The 23,001-nt window shown below is 39.3% G+C and overlaps 1 protein-coding gene across 1 annotated transcript in view; it reads left to right on the forward strand.

Moving 5' to 3' along the window:
* The window catches only part of LOC126259858 (tyrosine-protein kinase hopscotch), a 189,787-nt gene that overhangs the window by 76,148 nt on the left and 90,638 nt on the right, over positions 1–23,001 (forward strand). The window contains exon 9 of the mRNA XM_049956914.1: positions 1,757–1,910. Within this exon, the coding sequence (XP_049812871.1) occupies positions 1,757–1,910 (154 nt within the window). The remainder of the gene's footprint in view (positions 1–1,756; positions 1,911–23,001) is intronic.

Here is a 23,001-nt window from a genome sequence, read left to right on the forward strand (position 1 = left end):
CCTGGGGTCAGATACATCACATGATCACACTGACAGAACTACAGGCACATAGACACAGGCAACAGAGCATGCACAATGTCGGCACTAGTACAGTGTATATCCACCTTTCGCAGCAATGCAGGCTGCTATTCTCCCATGGAGACGATCGTAGAGATGCTGGATGTAGTCCTGTGGAACGGCTTGCCATGCCATTTCCACCTGGCGCCTCAGTTGGACCAGCGTTCGTGCTGGACGTGCAGACCGCGTGAGACGACGCTTCATCCAGTCCCAAACATGCTCAATGGGGGACAGTTCCGGAGATCTTGCTGGCCAGGGTAGTTGACTTACACCTTCTAGAGCACGTTGGGTGGCACGGGATACATGTGGACGTGCATTGTCCTGTTGGAACTGCAAGTTCCCTTGCCGGTCTAGGAATGGTAGAACGATGGGTTCGATGACGGTTTGGATGTACCGTGCACTGTTCAGTGTCCCCTCGACGATCACCAGTGGTGTACGGCCAGTGTAGGAGATCGCTCCCCACACCATGATGCCGGGTGTTGGCCCTGTGTGCCTCGGTCGTATGCAGTCCTGATTGTGGCGCTCACCTGCACGGCGCTAAACACGCATACGACCATCATTGGCACCAAGGCAGAAGCGACTCTCATCGCTGAAGACGACACGTCTCCATTCGTCCCTCCATTCATGCCTGTCGCGACACCACTGGAGGCGGGCTGCACGATGTTGGGGCGCGAGCGGAAGACGGCCTAACGGTGTGCGGGACCGTAGCCCAGCTTCATGGAGACGGTTGCGAATGGTCCTCGCCGATACCCCAGGAGCAACAGTGTCCCTAATTTGCTGGGAAGTGGCGGTGCGGTCCCCTACGGCACTGCGTAGGATCCTACGGTCTTGGCGTGCAACCGTGCGTCGCTGCGGTCCGGTCCCAGGTCGACGGGCACGTGCACCTTCCGCCGACCACTGGCGACAACATCGATGTACTGTGGAGACCTCACGCCCCACGTGTTGAGCAATTCGGCGGTACGTCCACCCGGCCTCCCGCATGCCCACTATACGCCCTCGCTCAAAGTCCGTCAACTGCACATACGGTTCACGTCCACGCTGTCGCGGCATGCTACCAGTGTTAAAGACTGCGATGGAGCTCCGTATGCCACGGCAAACTGGCTGACACTGACGGCGGCGGTGCACAAATGCTGCGCAGCTAGCGCCATTCGACGGCCAACACCGCGGATCCTGGTGTGTCCGCTGTGCCGTGCGTGTGATCATTGCTTGTACAGCCCTCTCGCAGTGTCCGGAGCAAGTATGGTGGGTCTGACACACCGGTGTCAATGTGTTCTTTTTTCCATTTCCAGGAGTGTATATGAAACATCTAGTTCAGTCATGTGATACTTCATTTTCATGACACATCTCAGTTAGTGACTAAACATTTTCTGTTATTCCATGTTATGTTCTACATACACACAAAGTTTATTGACAGTTCCCTGCAAACATGTATTTAAAACAAGTGTATATTACTGTGGAGCAGACTAAAACCAGATCTGCGCTAACATGAACTTCTTATGGCATAACATTTATGTAGGAACTTTTTGTGAACTCTCTGTAATTATATTCACGGAACACCTGAAGACGATGAGCCAGTAATCACAATTAATCATTAAATGAGTGTCATAAAAATGGAGCTGTTAATTCATTAATACACAATTAACTCAGATATTTAAGTGTAGTGGTTTTACATTGAAGTATGTGTGTTTTTTCATTTCAGTATTCACTGGATTGCTCCAGAGTATTTTACAAATGTTGAAATGGCAAGATCATCAGTTCCTGCTGATGTCTGGGCATTCAGTACAACACTCTGGCAGATTTTTGCTTATGGAGAGCATCCTCCAGAATCAAGCAATGTTGACATGATTAAGAAGGTAACCCAGTGTATTTATGTTATTCAATAAAATTTTATCTCTCCAAAATGAAAGTTTCACAATGCAGTGGAATGTACACTGTAATTTATCTTCCTAAAAACTTGATTGCTCTTGCCTTGTAACATTGACCAACGTGGCATTACTGTAAACTGCTGAATGCAAGGGGAAACTACAGCTGATATTGTTCTGGAGGACATGGGGGTAATCAAAATGGCATTCTCTTGGATAAAATACAAGAGCTGGACAAAAATATGAAAACATCAAAAACCCAACCCATTATCATACCTAATACAGTTTAGTAAATCCATTGGCATTCAAAACACTTCCTGTCATCTCAGAATGGATAAATACTGGTCCTGTATTGTTTTCAAGGGACTCTTTTACCATTCTTCCTGCAAAATAGTGGCAAGTTCAGGTAACGATGGAAGTGGATTGTGATCACAGACACTTCTCTCCAAAGTAGACCACAAAGGCTCACTAACATTGTGATCTGGTGGCTGTGGTAGATATGGGAGATGTAACAATTCAGGCTCATGCTCACAAAATGAGTCCAGGATGATGTGAGCTATGTGAATAGGGACCCTGTCGTCTTACAACACATCGCCATTGGGGAACAAACATTGTACCATGGGATGGACCTGATCAGACAGAAGAGTAACATATTCCTTGGAAATAATGTGTCTTTGCATAGTAACTGTGGGGCCCAAGGAATATCACATTATGATTTGTTATTAACAATCCGAATGAATTCAAAAGTAATAGCAGTGTACATGGCTACAACACTAGGAGAAAGGATGATCCTCACTACTCAAGGTTAAATCTATCTTTGGCTCAGAAGGGGGTAAATTATGCTGCCATAAAAGTATTTGGTTACTTACCTAATAGCATCAAAAGTCTGACTGATAGCCATATAACATTTAATTAATTAAAAGAATTTCTTAATGGCAACTCCTTCTACTCATTAGATGAATTTTTGGACATAGTAAGTGTGTTATTTCCGCAAACCCAAAAAAAAATTATTAAAAATACTAAGTGTCATGTAATATTTTGTGTAATGTAATATCTTATATAGACACCTTTTATTAACCTGACACGTTCCACATCATTACTAAGTGTCGTATTCATGATCTATGGAACAAGTACTAATCTAATCTAATCTTTAATTTCTACTACCGGAACTTAAATTGCATTTTCAGATTCCTTCTTGGTTTCTTTTATTGCTTGCTCAATGCACGGACTGAATAATATCAAGGATAGGTTGCAACCCTGTCTCTTCCCCCTCTCAACCCTGCTACTTGCCTTAAGTTTGTGTTCCTCTCAACATTTTCAAAACCCTTCCTTAAATCAACAAATGCTATAAACTTAGGTTTGCCTTGTTCAACCAATCTTCTACTAAGATAAGTCACAGGGTCACTACTGTCAAGCATGTTCTTACATTTTTTGAGAACCCAAACTTATCCTCTCCCAATATTGGCTTCTATTAGTTTTTCAATTTTTCTGTTTGGGGGGAAAAATCAGTATTTTCTAACCATGACTTATTAAAGTGACAGTTCAGCAATATTGAACATCTTTGAGCAAATACTATCTTTGGTAATGTAGTTATTACATTGTTTCTGAAGACTGAGGGTATTTTGCCTGTCTCATATTTCTTGCACACCATGTGAAATAGTTTTAATATGACTGACTTTTCCATCAAACTCAATAATTCAAGGGAAGGCTTAGATCTTTTAGTATTCTTCTTGCAGTACCATATCTCTCATCTCATCTACTTCATCTTGAAGCTCATTTCCCTTGTGTAACTCTTCTATACATCCTGGAACATTTCAGTATTCCCATCTTTGCTGAGCTCTTGATATTCATATAGTTGCATCCTTTTCTTTTTTTTTTTTCTTTCCAGAAGCCTCTTTAATTTTCCTAAAGGTGGCATCTATCTTTCCCATTGTTATGTAAGCTTCAATAACTTTACATTCTTCATCTAGCCACTTCTGCTTAGTTATTTTACACTTCATGGCTATTCTCTTTTGTCTGCTTCATTTGTTGCAATTTTACATTTTTTTCCCCCTTTTATCAATCACGTTCACTGTCTCGCGTGTTATCCAAGGATTTGTAAAGGGGCTTTTTGTCAATTTTACCTTCTACTATCTTCACTATTTCATCTTTCAAAACTATTCATTTGTATGCTATCGTATTCTTTCCCTCTGTTTCAGTTCATATTGGCTAATGTCCCTGTTGAAACTTTCAACAACCTCCAGTTTTTTAGATAATCTGTAATTTCCCCTTCCATACCCCCCCTCCCCCCTTTCAGGCCATGTTCTCCCGCTGTTTTTTGTTTTTCCTTGTCTTCCTTTTCCTGCTATTGAATTCCAGCCCATCATCACAATCACATTTATTACTATCCTAACATTTTATTTATTTTTTTTTTTAAATAAATGCTTTTAGTCTCTTCATCATCTGTGGAGCTAGTTGTCGTACAAACTTGATTGTGGACTTCATGACTATCTTGGGTATGATAAAATGTTCCCTATACTGCTCATAGGAGCTTATCTATTTTCCTATTTTCTTGTTGATTTTTATATCTTCCATTATATTACCCCTGTTTAATTTTGTATTTATAACCCTATACACACCTGAACAAAAGTTCTGTTCTTCATTCCATCACACTTCACTAAGTCCCACTACATTTAACTTCAACCTATCTTTTCCCATTTTTTAAGCCTCCTGCTTCCCTATCTGATTGAGGATCTACCATTCCGCACTCTGACCCTTAGAAGCATTTTGTTTTTTCTGGTGACAATATCCTTCTGAGTAGCCCCACGAGAGATCCGAAAAGGCAATAACAGATTTTGGACAAAAATATGCAAACACCACAAGAAATACATGCCTGAACATAAATAATCATGCCAGCCAAGCCTGTATGTTGCACTGTTGTATTTGACTACAGACACCACCTGTGCAATGTTCTCATTACATTGGAACAGTCAGTCATGGCCAGAACAGTGTTCTGCTTAGTTGTGAGCGCATTATGTGGAAGCTAAGTGGATTCAAATGTGGGCAAATTGTTGGTGCTCATATAGTGGGTGCTTCTGTAACCAAGGGAGTCGAAGTATTTGGTGTTTCAAGAGGCACCATAACAAAGATTTATACTGCATGCAGGAAAAAGTGGAAAAACTTTATCTTCTAGTCACAAGACAGACAAAAGTGTGTGTTTCATGATCATAGCAGATGATCATCAAAGAGGATTGTGATGTAAAAAGTGGACAACTCCCTGTGAAAGTCACTGCAGAACTAAGTTTTGCACTTAAAAACCCTGTCAGGAACAAGACACAGTAAAGGGAGCTGCTGAAGCAGGGAAAACATGGTGCCAAAGTCATAAAACTTGGACTAAGGAGCAATGGAAGAAAGTCATTGGTCAGATGAGTCTCATTTCACACTATTTCTAATTTCTGACCAAGGCTACATCTCAGGAGTGAAAGATAGTCAAGTTCAGAGATGATATGGCTAATCATAATGTGATATTCCTTGGGCCCCACAGTTACTATGCAAAGACACATTATTTCCAAGGAATATGTTACTCTTCTGTCTGATCAGGTCCATCCCATGGTACAATGTTTGTTCCCCAATGGCGATGTGTTGTAAGACGACAGGGTCCCTATTCACATAGCTCACATCATCCTGGACTCATTTTGTGAGCATGAGCCTGAATTGTTACATCTCCCATATCTACCACAGCCACCAGATCACAATGTTAGTGAGCCTTTGTGGTCTACTTTGGAGAGAAGTGTCTGTGATCACAATCCACTTCCATCGTTACCTGAACTTGCCACTACTTTGCAGGAAGAATGGTAAAAGAGTCCCTTGAGAACAATATAGGACCAGTATTTATCCATTCTGAGATGACAGGAAGTGTTTTGAATGCCAATGGATTTACTAAACTGTATTAGGTATGATAATGGGTTGGGTTTTTGATGTTTTCATATTTTTGTCCAGCTCTTGTATTTTATCCAAGAGAATGCCATTTTGATTACCCCCATGTCCCCCAGAAAAATATCAGCTGTAGTTTCCCCTTGCATTCAGCAGTTTACAGTAATGCCATGTTGGTCAATGTTACAAGGCAAGAGCAATCAAGTTTTTAGGAAGATAAATTACAAACTCTTTGTCTTTAAATATGTCTGCTTGTGAGATGTCTGCTTGTGTGTGTATATGTGTGGATGGATATTATATATATATATATATATATATATATATATATATATATATATATATAGAGGGAAACATTCCACGTGGAAAAAATATATCTAAAAAGAAAGAAAGTGATGAGACTTACCAAACAAAAGCGCTGGCAGCTCGATAGACACACAAACATACACACAATCTATCGACCTGCCAGCGCTTTTGTTTGGTAAGTCTCATCACTTTCTTTATATATATATATATATATATATATATATATATATATATATATATATATATATATATATATATATATAATATATATATATATATATATATATACACAAAGATGATGTGACTTACCAAATGAAAGTGCTGGCAGGTCGACAGACACACAAACGAACACAAACATACACACAAAATTCAAGCTTTCGCAACAAACTGTTGCCTCATCAGGAAAGAGGGGAAGGAGAGGGAAAGATGAAAGGATGTGGGTTTTGAGGGAGAGGGTAAGGAGTCATTCCAATCCCGGGAGCGGAAAGACTTACCTTAGGGGGAAAAAGGACAGGTATACACTCGCACACACACACATATCCATCCACACATATACAGACACAAGCAGACATCTCACAAGCAGACATATTTAAAGACAAAGAGTTTGGGCAGGGATGTCAGTCGAGGCAGAAGTGCAGAGGCAAAGATGTTGTTGAATGACAGGTGAGGTATGAGTGGCGGCAACTTGAAATTAGCGGAGATTGAGGCCTGGTGGATAACGAGAAGAGAGGATATATTGAAGAGCAAGTTCCCATCTCCGGAGCTCGGATAGGTTGGTGTTAGTGGGAAGTATCCAGATAACCCGGACGGTGTAACACTGCGCCAAGATGTGCTGGCCGTGCACCAAGGCATGTTTAGCCACAGGGTGATCCTCATTACCAACAAACACTGTCTGCCTGTGTCCATTCATGCGAATGGACAGTTTGTTGCTGGTCATTCCCACATAGAATGCATCACAGTGTAGGCAGGTCAGTTGGTAGATCACGTGGGTGCTTTCACACGTGGCTCTGCCTTTGATCGTGTACACCTTCCGGGTTACAGGACTGGAGTAGGTGGTGGTGGGAGGGTGCATGGGACAGGTTTTACACCGGGGACGGTTACACGGGTAGGAGCCAGAGGGTAGGGAAGGTGGTTTGGGGATTTCATAGGGATGAACTAAGAGGTTACGAAGGTTAGGTGGACGGCGGAAAGACACTCTTGGTGGAGTGGGGAGGATTTCATGAAGGATGGATCTCATTTCAGGGCAGGATTTGAGGAAGTCGTATCCCTGCTGGAGAGCCACATTCACAATCTGATCCAGTCCCGGAAAGTATCCTGTCACAAGTGGGGCACTTTTGTGGTTCTTCTGTGGGAGGTTCTGGGTTTGAGAGGATGAGGAAGTGGCTCTGGTTATTTGCTTCTGTACCAGGTCGGGAGGGTAGTTGCGGGATGCAAAAGCTGTTGTCAGGTTGTTGGTGTAATGCTTCAGGGATTCCGGACTGGAGCAGATTCGTTTGCCACGAAGACCTAGGCTGTAGGGAAGGGACCGTCCACATCAAACCCACCAACAAGCAACAGTACCTCCATTACGACAGCTGCCACCCATTCCACTCCCGCTATAGTAATTTCTGATGCCAGTTACTATAAATTACATGAAATTCACAAACTTATAGATTAATTTTTTTAAAGGCATGTGGAGCATTTTGCATAAATTATTGTTGTTGTTGTTGTTGTTGTTGTTGTTGTGGTCTTCAGTCCTGAGACTGGTTTGAAGCAGCTCTCCATGCTACTCTATCCTGTGCAAGCTTCTTCATCTCCCTGTACCTACTGCAACCTACATCCTTCTGAATCTGTTTAGTGATTCATCTCTTGGTCTCCCTCTACGATTTTTACCCTCCACGCTGCCCTCCAGTACTAAATTGGTGATCCCTTGATGCCTCAGAACATGTCATACCAACCGATCCCTTCTTCTAGTCAAGTTGTGCCACAATCTCCTCTTCTCCCCAATTCTGTTCAATACCTCATCATTAGCTATGTGATCTACCCATCTAATCTTCAGCATTCTTCTGTAGCACCACATTTCAAAAGCTTCTATTCTCTTCTTGTCTAAACTATTTATGGTCCATGTTTCACTTCCATTCATGGCTACACTCCATACAAATACTTTCAGAAACGACTTCCTGACACTTAAATCAATACTCGATGTTAACAAATTTCTCTTCTTCAGAAACACTTTCCTTGCCATTGCCAGTCTACATTTTATATCCTCTCTACTTCGGCCATCATCAGTTATTTTGCTCCACAAATAGGAAAACTCCTTTACTACTTTGTCTCATTTCCTATTGCATAAATTATGACATCTATTTTACTAAACAGCTAACCTTGTTCATGGCACCATACCCAGTTGCAGGTTTCCTATTTAACAGTTTCCTGGGGAAACAAAAATTTGATTTTAAGTATTTCATGTAATTATTAAACAAATTTAAAGAACTATAAGCTTATGTTAGAGGTTTAATACAGTAAGACAAGTATTACAGTTAGCAGTTTTGTATATGTTTTGAGGCAGTGCAACTTGCCACATGCCAGTATCCAGCTATATTCATCCAGTATTTCAAAATGAGACTACCTAGTGACCTACAACACCCTTTTACACACAGTTTCAAAGCCTTACAAACGTTTTTCTTGCTTACACCACACACAAAATGGTGAAATGAAAAAAAAGTTAATCACTGAACTACATTTTGCTGTTCATGCAGTAAAACTGCTGCATCAGGCATGACATTTTAATTTAGTACTTCTTTACTACTAATTCTATTTACAACAAATTTTGTAGACAGTGTTCAAATATGCCATTTAATGTCCTTGCAAAATTATTTCATTGTACAACACACAGTTCAGGAAGTATGATGTATAAATTTTGAGATCCTTGGAAAACTAACTTTTTCTGAGTGCAAATTACTCGCACTGTACTCATCTAGTGTTTAATAATGTGAACATTTAGTGACTTCCGATGAAACAAAAATATAATTCCACAACTGTTCCAAATTTTTTTCTCACGTACATGCTTATCAGAAATGTAACATAAGAGGTCTGTTAGAAAAGCATCCGACCGTTGGCTGGGAAAAAAAGTGGCTTACCTGGACCATTGGACACCTAATCACCCTCAGAGTAGTTCCTTGGCACTTCACACACATCTCCCAGTGGTGCTGCCATTGTTGAAAGCATGCCTAAAAAGCCTCTTTCAGAATGGAGTTTAGCTTGGCACTTGTTATTCCCATAATATCCTCTCTTGTGTGAAATCGCACTCCTTTCAAGGGCCTCTTGAATTTGGGAGCAGCCAGAAGTCACAGGGCTGCATCAGGAGAGTAAGGAGCTTGTTGAAGCACAGGAATCTGGATTTTTGCCAAAAATCAAGTCTGAATCAAGCACGAGAAATGTTCTGGAGCATTGTCATGATGGAGTCGCAAATTTCCTGTTAACTAAAAGTCCGGTCCCTTGCACCACACAGCATCACATAGGTGATGGAGGACGTTCCTGTTGTCCTCTTTGGTGACTGTTTGATCCCATGGTGCATACTCATGGTGTTCCACTCTGCAGGAGTCAAAGAAAGCAGTCAGCATCAATTTGATGTTGCTGCATACTTGGCACAAGATCATTGGTCTTGATGACAAGGAATGCTTCCACTGTGATTACTGGGTTTGGTTTCCAGGTCATACCTGTACACCCAGAAACTGTCACCATTCATTATGGTGTTCATGAAATCGGAGTCACTCTTGAGTCCAGCATGTCCTAGGAGACTTCAGCATGAAGTTGCTTTTGCTCTGCCATCAGCAGCTTAGGCACAAATTTCACCAACACTCTCTCCATGGCCAAATCTTTGGTCAAAATAAAATGTGCCAGAAAAGTGCTGATGCCCACCTCTTCTGCAATGTCTGTGATAGTCACACAACAGTTCCGCATCACCACAGTGTTCATGTTGGCAATGACCAGTCATTTCATCATATTGGTGGCTGACCAGAGTGGGGCTTGCTCTCCACCAATGGGGAGCTGTCTTTGTACTGGTTGTACCATTCCTTAATCAGTGTGATGCCCAGAGCAAAATTTGATGCAGTAGCTTTGCTCCAGTCATTCCATCATTTCCCTTGAAATGGAAAACCAACACGAGCACAGCACACACTACCTCACTGTACTGCTGCTTGCCAGCAACTAACGCTATCGACAAGCAGCAAAAATTCACAAATGTGCAGGAAGGTTCGAGGTCAGCTATTGCAGGTTCACTAGATTCAAATACATCAAGTGTTAGCAAATAATAATAATAATAATAATAATACCAAGGAGACTCATTAAGTCCTTTCTGGTTCTGCCTTGCTCTGAACCCACTATCCAACATGCTAAATAATACAAATTATGGATACAATATTACTGGAACATACCAACACAAAATCACACATTTGCTATACATGGATGATCTAAAACCACTGGCAGCAACAAATCAACAACTCAACCAATTACTAAAGATAACAGAAGTATTCAGCAATGATATAAATATGGCTTTTGGAACAGACAAATGTAAGAAAAATAGCATAGTCAAGGGAAAACACACTAAACAGGAAGATTACATATTGGATAACCACAACGACTGCATAGAAGCGATGGATAAAACAGATGCCTATAAATATCTAGGATACAGACAAAAAATAGGAATAGATAATACAAATATTAAAGAAGAACTAAAAGAAAAATATAGACAAAGACTAACAAAAATACTGAAAACAGAATTGACAGCAAGAAACAAGACAAAAGCTATAAATACTTATGCCATACCAATATTGACCTACTCATTTGGAGTAGTGAAATGGAGTAACACAGACCTAGAAGCACTCAATACACTTACACGCTCACAATGCCACAAATATAGAATACATCACATACATTCGGCAACAGAAAGATTCACATTAAGTAGAAAGGAAGGAGGAAGGGGATTTATCGACATAAAAAACCTACATTATGGACAGGTAGACAATTTAAGAAAATTCTTTCTAGAACGAGCAGAAACTAGCAAAATACACAAGGCAATCACTCATATAAATACATCGGCTACACCACTGCAATTTCATAACCACTTCTACAACCCTTTAGATCACATAACATCAACAGATAGGAAGAAAGTAAATTGGAAAAAGAAAACACTACATGGCAAGCACCCGTATCATCTAACACAGCCACACATCGATCAAGACGCATCCAACACATGGCTAAGAAAAGGCGATATATACAGTGAGACGGAAGGATTCATGATTGCAATACAGGATCAAACCATAAACACCAGATATTACAGCAAGCATATTATTAAAGATCCCAATACCACAACAGATAAATGCAGACTTTGCAAACAACAAATAGAAACAGTAGATCACATCACAAGCAGATGTACAATACTAGCAAATACAGAATACCCCAGAAGACATGACAATGTAGCAAAAATAATACATCAACAGCTTTCCTTACAACATAAACTTATAAAACAACACGTTCCCACATACAAGTATGCACCACAAAATGTACTGGAGAATGATGAATACAAATTATACTGGAACAGAACCATTATAACAGATAAAACAATGCCACATAACAAACCTGACATCATACTCACCAATAAAAAGAAGAAATTAACACAACTAATCGAAATATCCATACCCAATACAACAAATATATAAAAGAAAACAAGAGAAAAAATTGAAAAATACATCCAACTGGCTGAGGAAGTCAAAGACATGTGGCATCAGGATAAAGTTGACATTATACCAATTATACTGTCAACTACAGGAGTCATACCGCACAATATCCACCAGTACATCAATGCAATACAGCTGCATCCAAACTCATATATATACAACTACAGAAATCCGTAATTATTGATACATGTTCAATTACCCAAAAGTTCCTAAATGCAATATAACATATACCGTACAGTTAAAAGGAAGTCACGCTTGATCAAGGTCCGCGTCACTTTCCATTTTTGACCAGACATAACATCTGAGAAAAGAAAGAAATAATAATAATAATGTAAGGTGTTGGAGACTTTTTAACAAACCTCATATTAACTCGTTTGTAAAGTAATCAGGAGTTTGAAGCTTTTTTTATAAATGGGAGATTGATTATGTAGAAAATGAAGGGTTTAATAATAGTTACCAATATTCTTATTCATAGAATGATATATTTAATAGTTACATGTTTATACAGCTTGTATCAGTTGACCTGAACTTCTACGAAAGTGATCTTAAAAATACATAACACGTGATTTTAGATTTACTCTTCATTGTATTTCAGCTGTTGTTAGCAAACTTTTTTTATCACACCTTTTGCCATTAAAAAAAACGACATTAGCATAATAAGAGTTAACACTGACATAAATGCACATATTCATGAGGATATGGAAATTAGAAGATGGAATAATATTAGGAAAAAATGGACTTCATAACTGTTTCCTGTGATGTGTTGTTATTTGTTAGTTCAAAAAAAGAAAGTGATTATCATTACTATTGAATTGGAATGCTTTTTTTAAAGCTGATAGCTAAATAAACATGTTTCTTTTTCTCCTTTGTCTCCACTAGAAATCTTTTTTATTAATGTCTTTAACTAATTCTTGTCCTGTCATCCTCGTTTGCATGCAGTATTATGCTGATAATTACTACTGTAGGACTTTGTGGCCACAAATAAATGAAACAGCTTTTTCTTGCCACACGTGGTTTGCGTTTATTGTTTGCAATGAATCTTCATTGTCTTGAAATAAATGTGTATTTGTATTTAAAATATTTCATTTTACGTTTTGGAAGTTGCATACTGAGGTTCATTTTATGCTAATGTTATATACCACTTTTCACACAGTAAGTGTACTGTAAAGTTAGCTTTAGAAAGAGTTCATTGCTACTCAAGAAACAGTCAGACCAGCAAGACACATACTTGAACTGGAGTAGGTCTTTGTTTGCTCATTCCTTGCTTATGCTGGCACCCTGCACTCAGGCCCTTTGAAAGCATGTAGCATCTTAAATCTCATTGCTGATCTTCTCTGCTAAATCTTCCCTGCTAATTTATAGATTGAGCAGCCCTTGTCATGTTTCACAATTTCCTAATTTAGACACCACACACAGAACATAAATCATGCAAACTAAGAACACCAACATTTTCTTCTAAGTCACAGTACTCTGATAATAAAGTTCTACATTGCTTCGGAATCTTTCATGGTGAAGTTCTTGGATAAAGTGGTTCTTGTTAACTTTTTATGTCACTTTCAGATAAGGTCCCAAACTTCCAGTGACAGCCTCATTATCATCATGGGCCTATGGTTCTGCAAAATATGCTCTGGGTGTGACCTTATATTGAATTATTTGTTAGCAGCTTACACAACTGTCACATTACTGTCTTTTCTCACACCAAAACAAATTATTTAATGAAAAAAGTTTTAAAAATAACACATTTTTGAAATGAACTAAAAAGTTTAAAATCATTTCTCGTAGCCCCATACAGATTCCTAACCCCATACAGATAACACTGGAAATTTTGGATTGTGAAGTTTTAATAGCTGTGGCAAGACTTGTAAAATTTAAAATGGAAAACATGGGGCACAGGCAATAGATAACCAGCGGAAATATGCTCCTGCTGGAGCTCAAAAAGGCAAATATGCTTCTGATTAAAAGGCTAAGACTGAAAAATAGTGTATCAGCTGCCTCATTCTACGTTCTTGAGTGCTTTTAAAAAATTTTCCAAAACTTGTAGCTTCTTTTTAACATGCAACTCATCTCTCACACCCACACCCAACTGTAACTAGCTCATATCCACTAGTCCATCACTGTAAGTCACTCATACTCATCCACTCTCACATGCCCTTTCTGACTCACTCATTCAGTCCAACTCATTGTCAGAATCTCTTTGGAGCTTACGAACTTCGCTGTCTCCTGTCTCTCAGCTACAGTCTCTCTTAGTCTGTCCTGCTCTTACTCTCTTCTCTTGTAGCTTTGTGCTCTCTCTTACTGGTATTATGTCATTCATTCCTCCCTACTGCTGCTATCACTTTCCACTGTCACTATCTCTTTCTTTCTTTCTGATTGCTACTGTCATAGATTCTGTCTTTCATTATCACTGGTTCTCACCCACTTACAGTTTCGCCTTCTATTTATTCCTTTCCGATTGGCACTTGTGATGTTCACCTGCTTTATTTCCTCATTAATTGTCCTCCGTGCCGAGGTACTGCATTGCTACTCTGGCTGAAAAATTGAGTGTGGAAGTACAACACTGACTACTTTAAATTCTGTAGCCAACAGGTGCCCTTTTGCGTTTCACAGTTTTTTACTTTCACTGTTCACAACCCCCCAATACTACAGTTATATGTCCAGTGCACTACAGTTTAACTTTTGATAAGCCTCATTAATAGGTTGCAGGCAAATATCCAGATACTGCTGCAATAGTTTACTGTTGAATATGTACAAGCACTAAAAGCCCAACCACAGGGTTCACAGTTCTTGTAGAATAATAAGGTATGCATGGAACAGACACTGTCATTGTTTTAACACATGGCCTAATTGTGTTACACTTATTTCACAGATGCATTGTTGTTGATCTGACTAATCTAGGTTCCTTGTGTGAAACTCGGCCATGGGCTGACTGTCTCAGGACCAAAAATCGGGCCCTTATATATCCTCACAATAATAGGTGCTGAAACTGCACATTGTTTGAAGTTTAATTTACAGAAATTACAATTAAAACTTAACCCATTAAATTAACTGAATACATTGAAATCTTGTGTGTTTTTAACAGTTTCTTCTACTACAAGAGTTAGGACAAATTATTTGTTTAAATCATGAAATTAACAAATATCATTATGCAAACAACACTTGTGAAAAAACTGTTAATTTCTTTGGAATTAATTAAGGGCTGGCTTTGCTAACATGTTTTTGAATAGAGTCAAATAGATCCTTTAGGAATACTATTAGTTGTTGCTCCAAATGTTTATAATTAGTACAGAATTAAATTTGTTTATATGTCAACAATAGAATTTAAGTTACAAAATAATTACTGATTTCACTTTATAACAAAAGATACTAACTAGGAAAAGTTGAAATAAATTAGAACATCAATTACGTACATAAAACTAAGCACAAAATTAGATCTGCTGTTATATTCTTTAAAACTGAGGACCAACGTATGTTCATGGTAATTAGTTCAAAAATGTAAAAATGAACTTTAAGGGGGCAGATGGCAAAACAAGAGGGGGAAGTAAAAATATTCCAGCTTGCTTCGTCACACACTGTCTCCATTCTTTCTTAGCACTATTCTGTCCCTGTCGAATATGTTCCAGTGCCACTGGGCCCCTATCTTTCTCTCACACTGCCGTTGGCTCCTCCGTTCTTTCTACACCACAACCACTGTCTACTATCTTCCAGCATTTACTACTTTTCTCTCTCTTTCCCACTGCTGCTTTGTCCTCCTCTCTTAACATAAAAAAGCACAAAGATGTTTGTATGCCAACATTCTTGGGAAAGTTCTTAAAGATGCTGGGGAAGCTACAGTGAGGCAGCTTGTACCCCACTTTTCAATCAGTCTTTTGAACAGAAGCATATTCACCTTTTTTGTGCTCCAACAGGAGAATTTTTTACTGGTTCCTTTCTTAACCCTTCTACTGCAGGCCATGTCATCATATGAAAAAAAAGGGTCAGTAAAATTTTGGTAGTGTACTTTTGTGAAATTGAAATATGTGAAACTAATTTTACACTACAGACTGCGTTTTGTGTGCACAAAAATTTTCAAGAGCTTCAGTACTACAACATGCGGTTTCCAGAATCCTTCTTATAATAATGCAAATACTAGATGCCATACTTCTCCATTCTGTGCCACTTTATAAACTATGTTTCTGCGCCATCTGGTGTGCCCGAGCGTTTCTAGGTGCTTCAGTCTGGAACTGCGCAACCGCTACAGTCACAGGTTCGAATCCTGCCTCGGGCATGGATGTGTGTAATGTCCTTAGGATAGTTAGTTTTAAGTAGTTCTAAGTTCTAGGGGACTGATGACCTCAGATATTAAGTCCCATAGTGCTCAGAGCCATTTGAACCATTTATGTTTCTGCCTCACATGAGATTTTCTGTGTACAGGCAGTGTAACTTTGAAACTCTGGATTTCAGAAACGGATAAAGATATCAAGAAAGTTTTCAAGTTTGTTCAAGGTCAGGAGCTTGGGAATATATTTTAAAAATTTCGGCTATTTGCTGTACATAGTCATCCTGAAATCTGCGGCTTGGTTTTGGAATCGAGAAACCATGCTTTTGGGATGTTTCTCAATAATGGATAAAGATTTTTCAAAACAGAAAGATGAGACTCCTCGATCAATGAGATATCCACTGCTGATGGCGAAAAAGTGGTGAAAAACGCTTTTTTCAGATTTTCTCACACACCACCCTTGGCCACCCTTGGCTTCATAAGCCCCTTAAATCACACTGTAGACCACTTCGGATGCAAAAAGAACTAACCGATTTTCTCCATTTGCCTAATCTGTAGGAAGTGTGTAACATTCAAACTTTAGCCCTGTCCTGTAGGATAGTTACAGTATAGATGATCCATCTGCTGGATATGAAAATGGTTCTTACTGCAAGGGCTATCCAAACACTGGAGCCTACCTTACTACCACCAATAGAACCCAAGGTATGAGCCCTGGAAAAAAAAAAAATCACGTTTTTGTGTGTAGTGTGTTGCAACATATTGGTTCTGCAAGCGTTACTTAGTTACATGTTCTATAGATCCTTTGAACGATTCTTTATCGAAATGATGTGGAATGAGTTAGTTTACAGGGTATGTGTACATGATTAGTGTTAACATTAATGAACACATTGTCATTTTATTCCTACTCGTGCAACTACACTTAAAAAAACTAGGGTTTTTTTTCCTGGCTTCCAGTTTTTAAGAAGAAATTCCAGTTGACGGAATGAGTTTTCCAGGAGAAATAATTCTAAATTAGATTTAAAACTTTCTTCGCTACCTGTCGGACATTTTGTTACTGAGCAGATGATCAAAAATCTTTATAACTACATATTGAACTTTTCTCTGAGCCACTGACAGCTTTAACAATGGGTAATAAAGGTCATTTTTCACTCTAGTTTTGTAGGTATGTACAGCAGTGTTCTTCTTAAATTGTGATTGATTATTTATGACAAATTTCATGAGAGCAAATATATATTGTGATGGTGCAGTTACAATGCCTAGCCCCTTGAAGAGGTACCTATGTGACATCCGTGGGTGAACACCATACATTTTTCTTACTGCTCAGTTTTGTGTTCTCAATACTTTCTCTGTAAGTGATGAGTTACCCCAGAAAATTATTCTGTACAACATTATTGAGTGGAAATGTGCAAAATATATCAGGAGGTTGATATGCTTGTTTCCAAGATTAGCAGTAATATGAAGAGCAGAAGCTGCTGAACTTGATTGATTGAGAAGCTCAGTAATATGCTTCTTCCATTTCAAATTTTCATCAGTATGTACGCCCAAAAATTTCGAGCATTTTATCCTGCTTACTGACTCCTGCTCCTATGCTACATCAGTTGGTATGACTGTGTTTCTTGTACAGAACTGAATGTGGTGTGTTTTTCCAAATGTAGGGAGAGTCCATTTTCAGAGAACCACTTAATAATTCTTTGGAAATTATCATTTACTAACTCTTATGTTGCTTTGCCTCAAATGGGATCTATTGTAACACTAGTATTGTCTGGAAAAAAGTAGCAATTTTGCTTGTTGAATGTTAAGTGGTAGATCATTAACATATATAAAGAATAGGAGTGGATCCAGAAATGAACACTGAAGGACTTGATTTGTGATTTTACCCCAGTCACAAGAATTTTCTACCTTTCTGACATTGTCTGAATTATTCAGCTCAACATTTTGCATTCTGTTTGTCAAGTATGCAATGTGAAAAGCCATCAGTTCCATAAAACTTGAGTTTTTCTTAGAGATTATCATGATCTATGCAGTCAAAGGCCTTGGAGAGATCACAAAATAGTGATCTACATCATTTAAGGCTGGTAGTATTTGATGATTGAATGCATAAATAGCATTCTCAGTTGAGCAATCTTTCAGGAACCAAAACTGAAATATGCTAAGTATATTTTTTCCACTTAAGTGTGAACTGATCTTGAATACCTTACTTTCTTTGAATATTTTGGAAAATAATGTCAATAACAAAATTGGAGAAAATTTGTTCAATTTTTTTAGAACTTTTTTAATTGTGTTAATTTCAAGATAAATGTTGACGCTACATCTAGTTGCTTTAAAATTTTGTGAAATGACATTTTTAATGCATTTTCTTGCTTCTTCAACTAAACCATTTAATTCTATACTTGCTGACCAATTGATGATGAATAGTTCACTTAAGTCACTAACAGTTTTATTCCACTGCAAATGATATGAACTTCTGTGTGATTTTTCTCAGTGACAGCTACTCTCTACAGTTGTTACTATTATCTGGTGCATGCACCCCACATTTCTTGGTATTAATTGTACAAGTACTGTCATAGCTATTAAAAATTCATAAGCACATATTTTCAGGACAATCTCCAAGGAATAGGAATCTGCATGGGTCTAGAAGAAATTATCTTATACTTTTAGTACATTTTAAAAAATGTGTTCTTTTTTAAATAATTATTTTCTGCTTTTTAGTTTTGTGTGTGTGAAATTTTTCTGTTAATTTCAACCATTTTGATGAGATTACTACAGAGACATGCGGTAAGTATCAGGTTTATTTCAGTTTCTCTTCACCTGAGCCAACCAATACATTGCTTCCTCCTATGTATATCTTGTGAAAAGGCCGTGTAGATAAAAATGAGAGAGAATTGGATTCACATGGAAGGTTATCAGCATCCATTCTTGCCATGAAACAGTCATGACAGGAAAAGGGAGAATTAACAGTGGTATTCAAAGTACTCTTTGCCACATACCAGACAAGACAGTCAGTTAATATTGCATTGTCATCCAATGCTGAGCTATGTTGGAAAGTTTCAAGTCTCTAGCTCATCAGGGAGTTTGTTAGAAATCAACTGCAATGTTTGTACCACAGACAGACACACACCACACATACAGATTCAAAAGGAAGAAGTGGTTCATTCTCATCAAATTCTGAGCTATGTTTAAAATGTAAAGTGTGTAACTCATTTGAAACTTAGTTTAAAATCAGTTGCAGATTTTGTAGCATACAGACAGATGAAAAATCTAACTAAGAAAAACATATTAAAATTTTCACAATCGTCATCTTCTACAGTATCCAGTCCCTTGTTGGGTCTGCTTGGAATGTAATCCTGTTCATCAGCTCTCCCACCATTCTTCCCTCTCCACTTTGTCCAAATCTTCTCCTCTCTTCTTTGTACAGTCATACATGCCAACAACACCATTTGTCTCTCGGTCTTCCTCTAGGTCTAGATCTCTTACCACATTTCATGAGCCTGTCTTGGTATCCTACCAACTCCTATGCTTGTAACATGTACTACGTACCATCTAAACCTTGCCACTTCTGTGGTCTTTTGCAGTGGCTTCTAATTCGCTGTTTCCCCTCACCTTCTTATTCCTTTCTCTGTCCGTTCTTGTTAGGCCTATCATGCTTCTTTAATATTTCATTTTGCAAGCCTGTATCCCGCCCATTGGCTTTTTCTTCAGTACTCACATCTCTGATGCGTATGTGCATGATGAAGCATAATGTTTGTTACAACATTTGTTTGTGTTTTGGTGTTAAGAGTGTGGTTTGAAAAGTTCAGAGAATGGAATAGAAAAAAGTACTTACATCACTGAAACTTTTTTTTATTTTTCAATGTAGTCTCCTTGTAGATTAATGCACTTGGTCCAACGATGTTCCGGTGCCTTGATACCATCTCGAAAGTGAATTTCCTCCAGGCCTGCAAAATAGTTGTCAACTATGGCTATCAAATCTTTGTTTGAAGTGAATCTTCATCTTCCAAGAAAAATTTTCAGTTCTGGGAAGAGATGGAAGTCTGACGGAGCCATATCAGGTGAATAAGGAGAGTGTGGCAACAGTTCATACCTTAGTTTGTGTAATTTTGCAATGGCAACGGCACATGTGTGCAGGCGCGCTTCAAGAGTCCATCTTGCAGATAATTTTTTCATTTCTAAAATATGATATACCCTTTCAGATGACATCTGGCAAGATTGTTCAATTTCACGCTCTTTCAATCGGTGATCCTCCGTGACCATTTCGTGCACTTTTGCAATGATTTCTAGAATAGTGGCACGTCTTGGCCGACCACTGCGTGAATCATCGTCTAAGCTCTCCTAACCAAATTTAAATTCGTTTGTCCACTTGGCAGCAGTTGAATATGAAGGAGCAGAGTCCCCCAGTGTATTCTGGACATTGGCATGAATGTCCTTTGCTTCCATACCTTTCTTTACGAAGTACTTAACCACTGCTCGAATCTTGATTTTTTTCCATCTCCGCAAATTACTACGTGGGAACAACAACAGAACCACGTCACCGCCACAACTCTCTTCCAAGAGCACTGATGTGGCACGTGCTTACAGGCAACAGTCCGGAATATCATGTGAACAACTCGTAGTGCTAGCGTTGAACTCTCATGGTAATTCAAAGAACGTTTCAAACCACCCTCGTACATCCTTTTTCCAGACCAGGCTTCTCACACTCAGCAGAAATCCATGGGCTTGCATCCCTTTTAACTGATCTCTGTGTCATTCCCCCCACTCCTCACTGTCTTCTAGTATGGCCCCCAGGTACTTGACACTTTCCACTTTCTGTAGCACTTGCCTTCTCAACACGTATACCCATTATTACTCTCCACTTATTCCTCATTGTCGCCCTCACTTCACACTTTTTTTGCATTAAATTTCAATCCATAAGCCCCACAACTTCCTTTCACACATATAGGCTTTCTTGCTCCTCTCCAGCTCCATTTCCCCACACCATAAAATCATCTGCAAACATCATTGCTTTCCCATTCTAATATCTTTTTCATACTGTCACTTTTGTCATTATTTCATCCATAACAATGATGAAATGAAGAGGGGATAGCACACTCTCTTGCATCAGCTTGTTTCTCGTTTCCAAGCAGCCTGTCTTCTCTCCTCCTACTTTTACACAACTCAAACTTCCTTGATAACTTCCCTTTATTCTTCTCACAATCAGACCTCCATTTCCCTTTTCTGAAGTATTTCCCTGATCTAGTTTCTTTTCAACTGTCATATGCCTTCTCAGTTTCCACAAATACCGTTACTAAATCCTTATCATATTTGCAGTGCCAGTGTTGGAGCTGCCTTATACTAAAAATTATATTCACTGTCAACCTTCCAGGTCTATGCTGATATTACTCATATTGTGCATCCCTCAGACTTCCTTCCACTATCTTCTATACTGTTTTTTCCCATATCTTCTCCAATATCCTGACAGCATGGCACATCAGAGTTACTCCCCTATAAACATGGCATAGTTTCATGCAATCCGTCTTAATAACTGCTACTATGATTTCCTTTTTCTAGCCTCAGGAGTCCTCCTTTCTATCCATACTGTTCTCATGACCCAGTAGAGCCACTGTTCTCCACCAGTGCTAGCTGCTCTCACCATATCCACATTTACTTCATCCAGTTTATGTGCTTTTCATCATTTCGCACTGTGAGGACAGGTTGTGAGTTGTGCTTGGGTAGCTCAGTCGGTAGAGCACTTGCCTGCAAAAGGGGAAGGTCCAAAGTATGAGTCTCAGTCCAGCACACACTTTTAATCTGTTCGGAAGTTTCATATCAGCGCACACTCCAATGCAGAGTGAAATTTCACTCTGGATTTCCACAATATTCTGAAATCCATGTCTGTCCCACTCGTAGCACACACCTTGCTTCTCACCATCAATGCCATCTCCCTCTATACCAACCCCCCTCCCCCCAACCCCCCCCCCCCCCTCCCACCCACTCACCCACATACATGGTCTGTCTGCTGCTGAACATTTCCTCAGTCAATGCCCACCTGATTCCAGACATATGACATCTTTCTTGCTCACCTTAATCAACTTTATACTTACCAGCAATTACTTCGCATTTGAGGGACAGACTTACAAACAGATCAGGAATGTGGCCATGGGAACCGGGATGGCTCCTTCCAATGCCAGCCTCTTCATGGGTTGCTTGGATGGAGCTGTCCTGGGATCCATAAGTCTTCAGTCCCTGGTTTGGTTTAGATACATTGATGACATCTTTCCCCTATAAAGCTAATCTGTTAAAATTCCAGAAATCTCTAAATACCTTCTCCCAATTAAATTTCACATGGTCCTATTCAGAATCTCATGCCACTTTCCTTCATGTTGATATCATCCTTACCAAAGGCCGGCTACACACTTCTGTCCACATTAAACGTACTAACAAACAACAGTACTTACATTTTGACAGTTGCCATTCTTTCCATATCAAACATTCCCTCCCATACAGCCTTGGCATTTGAGGCAAATATATTTGTTCGGATGCAGACTCTTTACAGCGATATGCCACCACGCTTACCTCAGCCTTCACTGGATCTAATTATACCAACAGCCTAGTTCAAAAGCAGATTTGCCGGGCCATCACATCCAATCCTGGTACTGCTGATACCTCCAAAAAACAACTTTGGAGTGCACTGTTTGTCACCTAGTACTATACTGGTCTTGATTGTATTAATCAGCTATTTCAACAAGGCCATTACTTCTTAAAATCATGCTCTGTAATGATCCATTCTGTCTGAGATTTTGCTCACCACACCTAGAATAGCATTTCATCACCCTCCCAATCTCTGCAATATCCTTGTCAGGCCCAATGCTCCTTCTGCACCCATCTCCCTACCCTATGGCTCCTAACCCTGTGACCGTCCCTG

This window comes from Schistocerca nitens, chromosome 5 (assembly GCF_023898315.1).
Source record: "Schistocerca nitens isolate TAMUIC-IGC-003100 chromosome 5, iqSchNite1.1, whole genome shotgun sequence".
NCBI lineage: Eukaryota > Metazoa > Arthropoda > Insecta > Orthoptera > Acrididae > Schistocerca > Schistocerca nitens.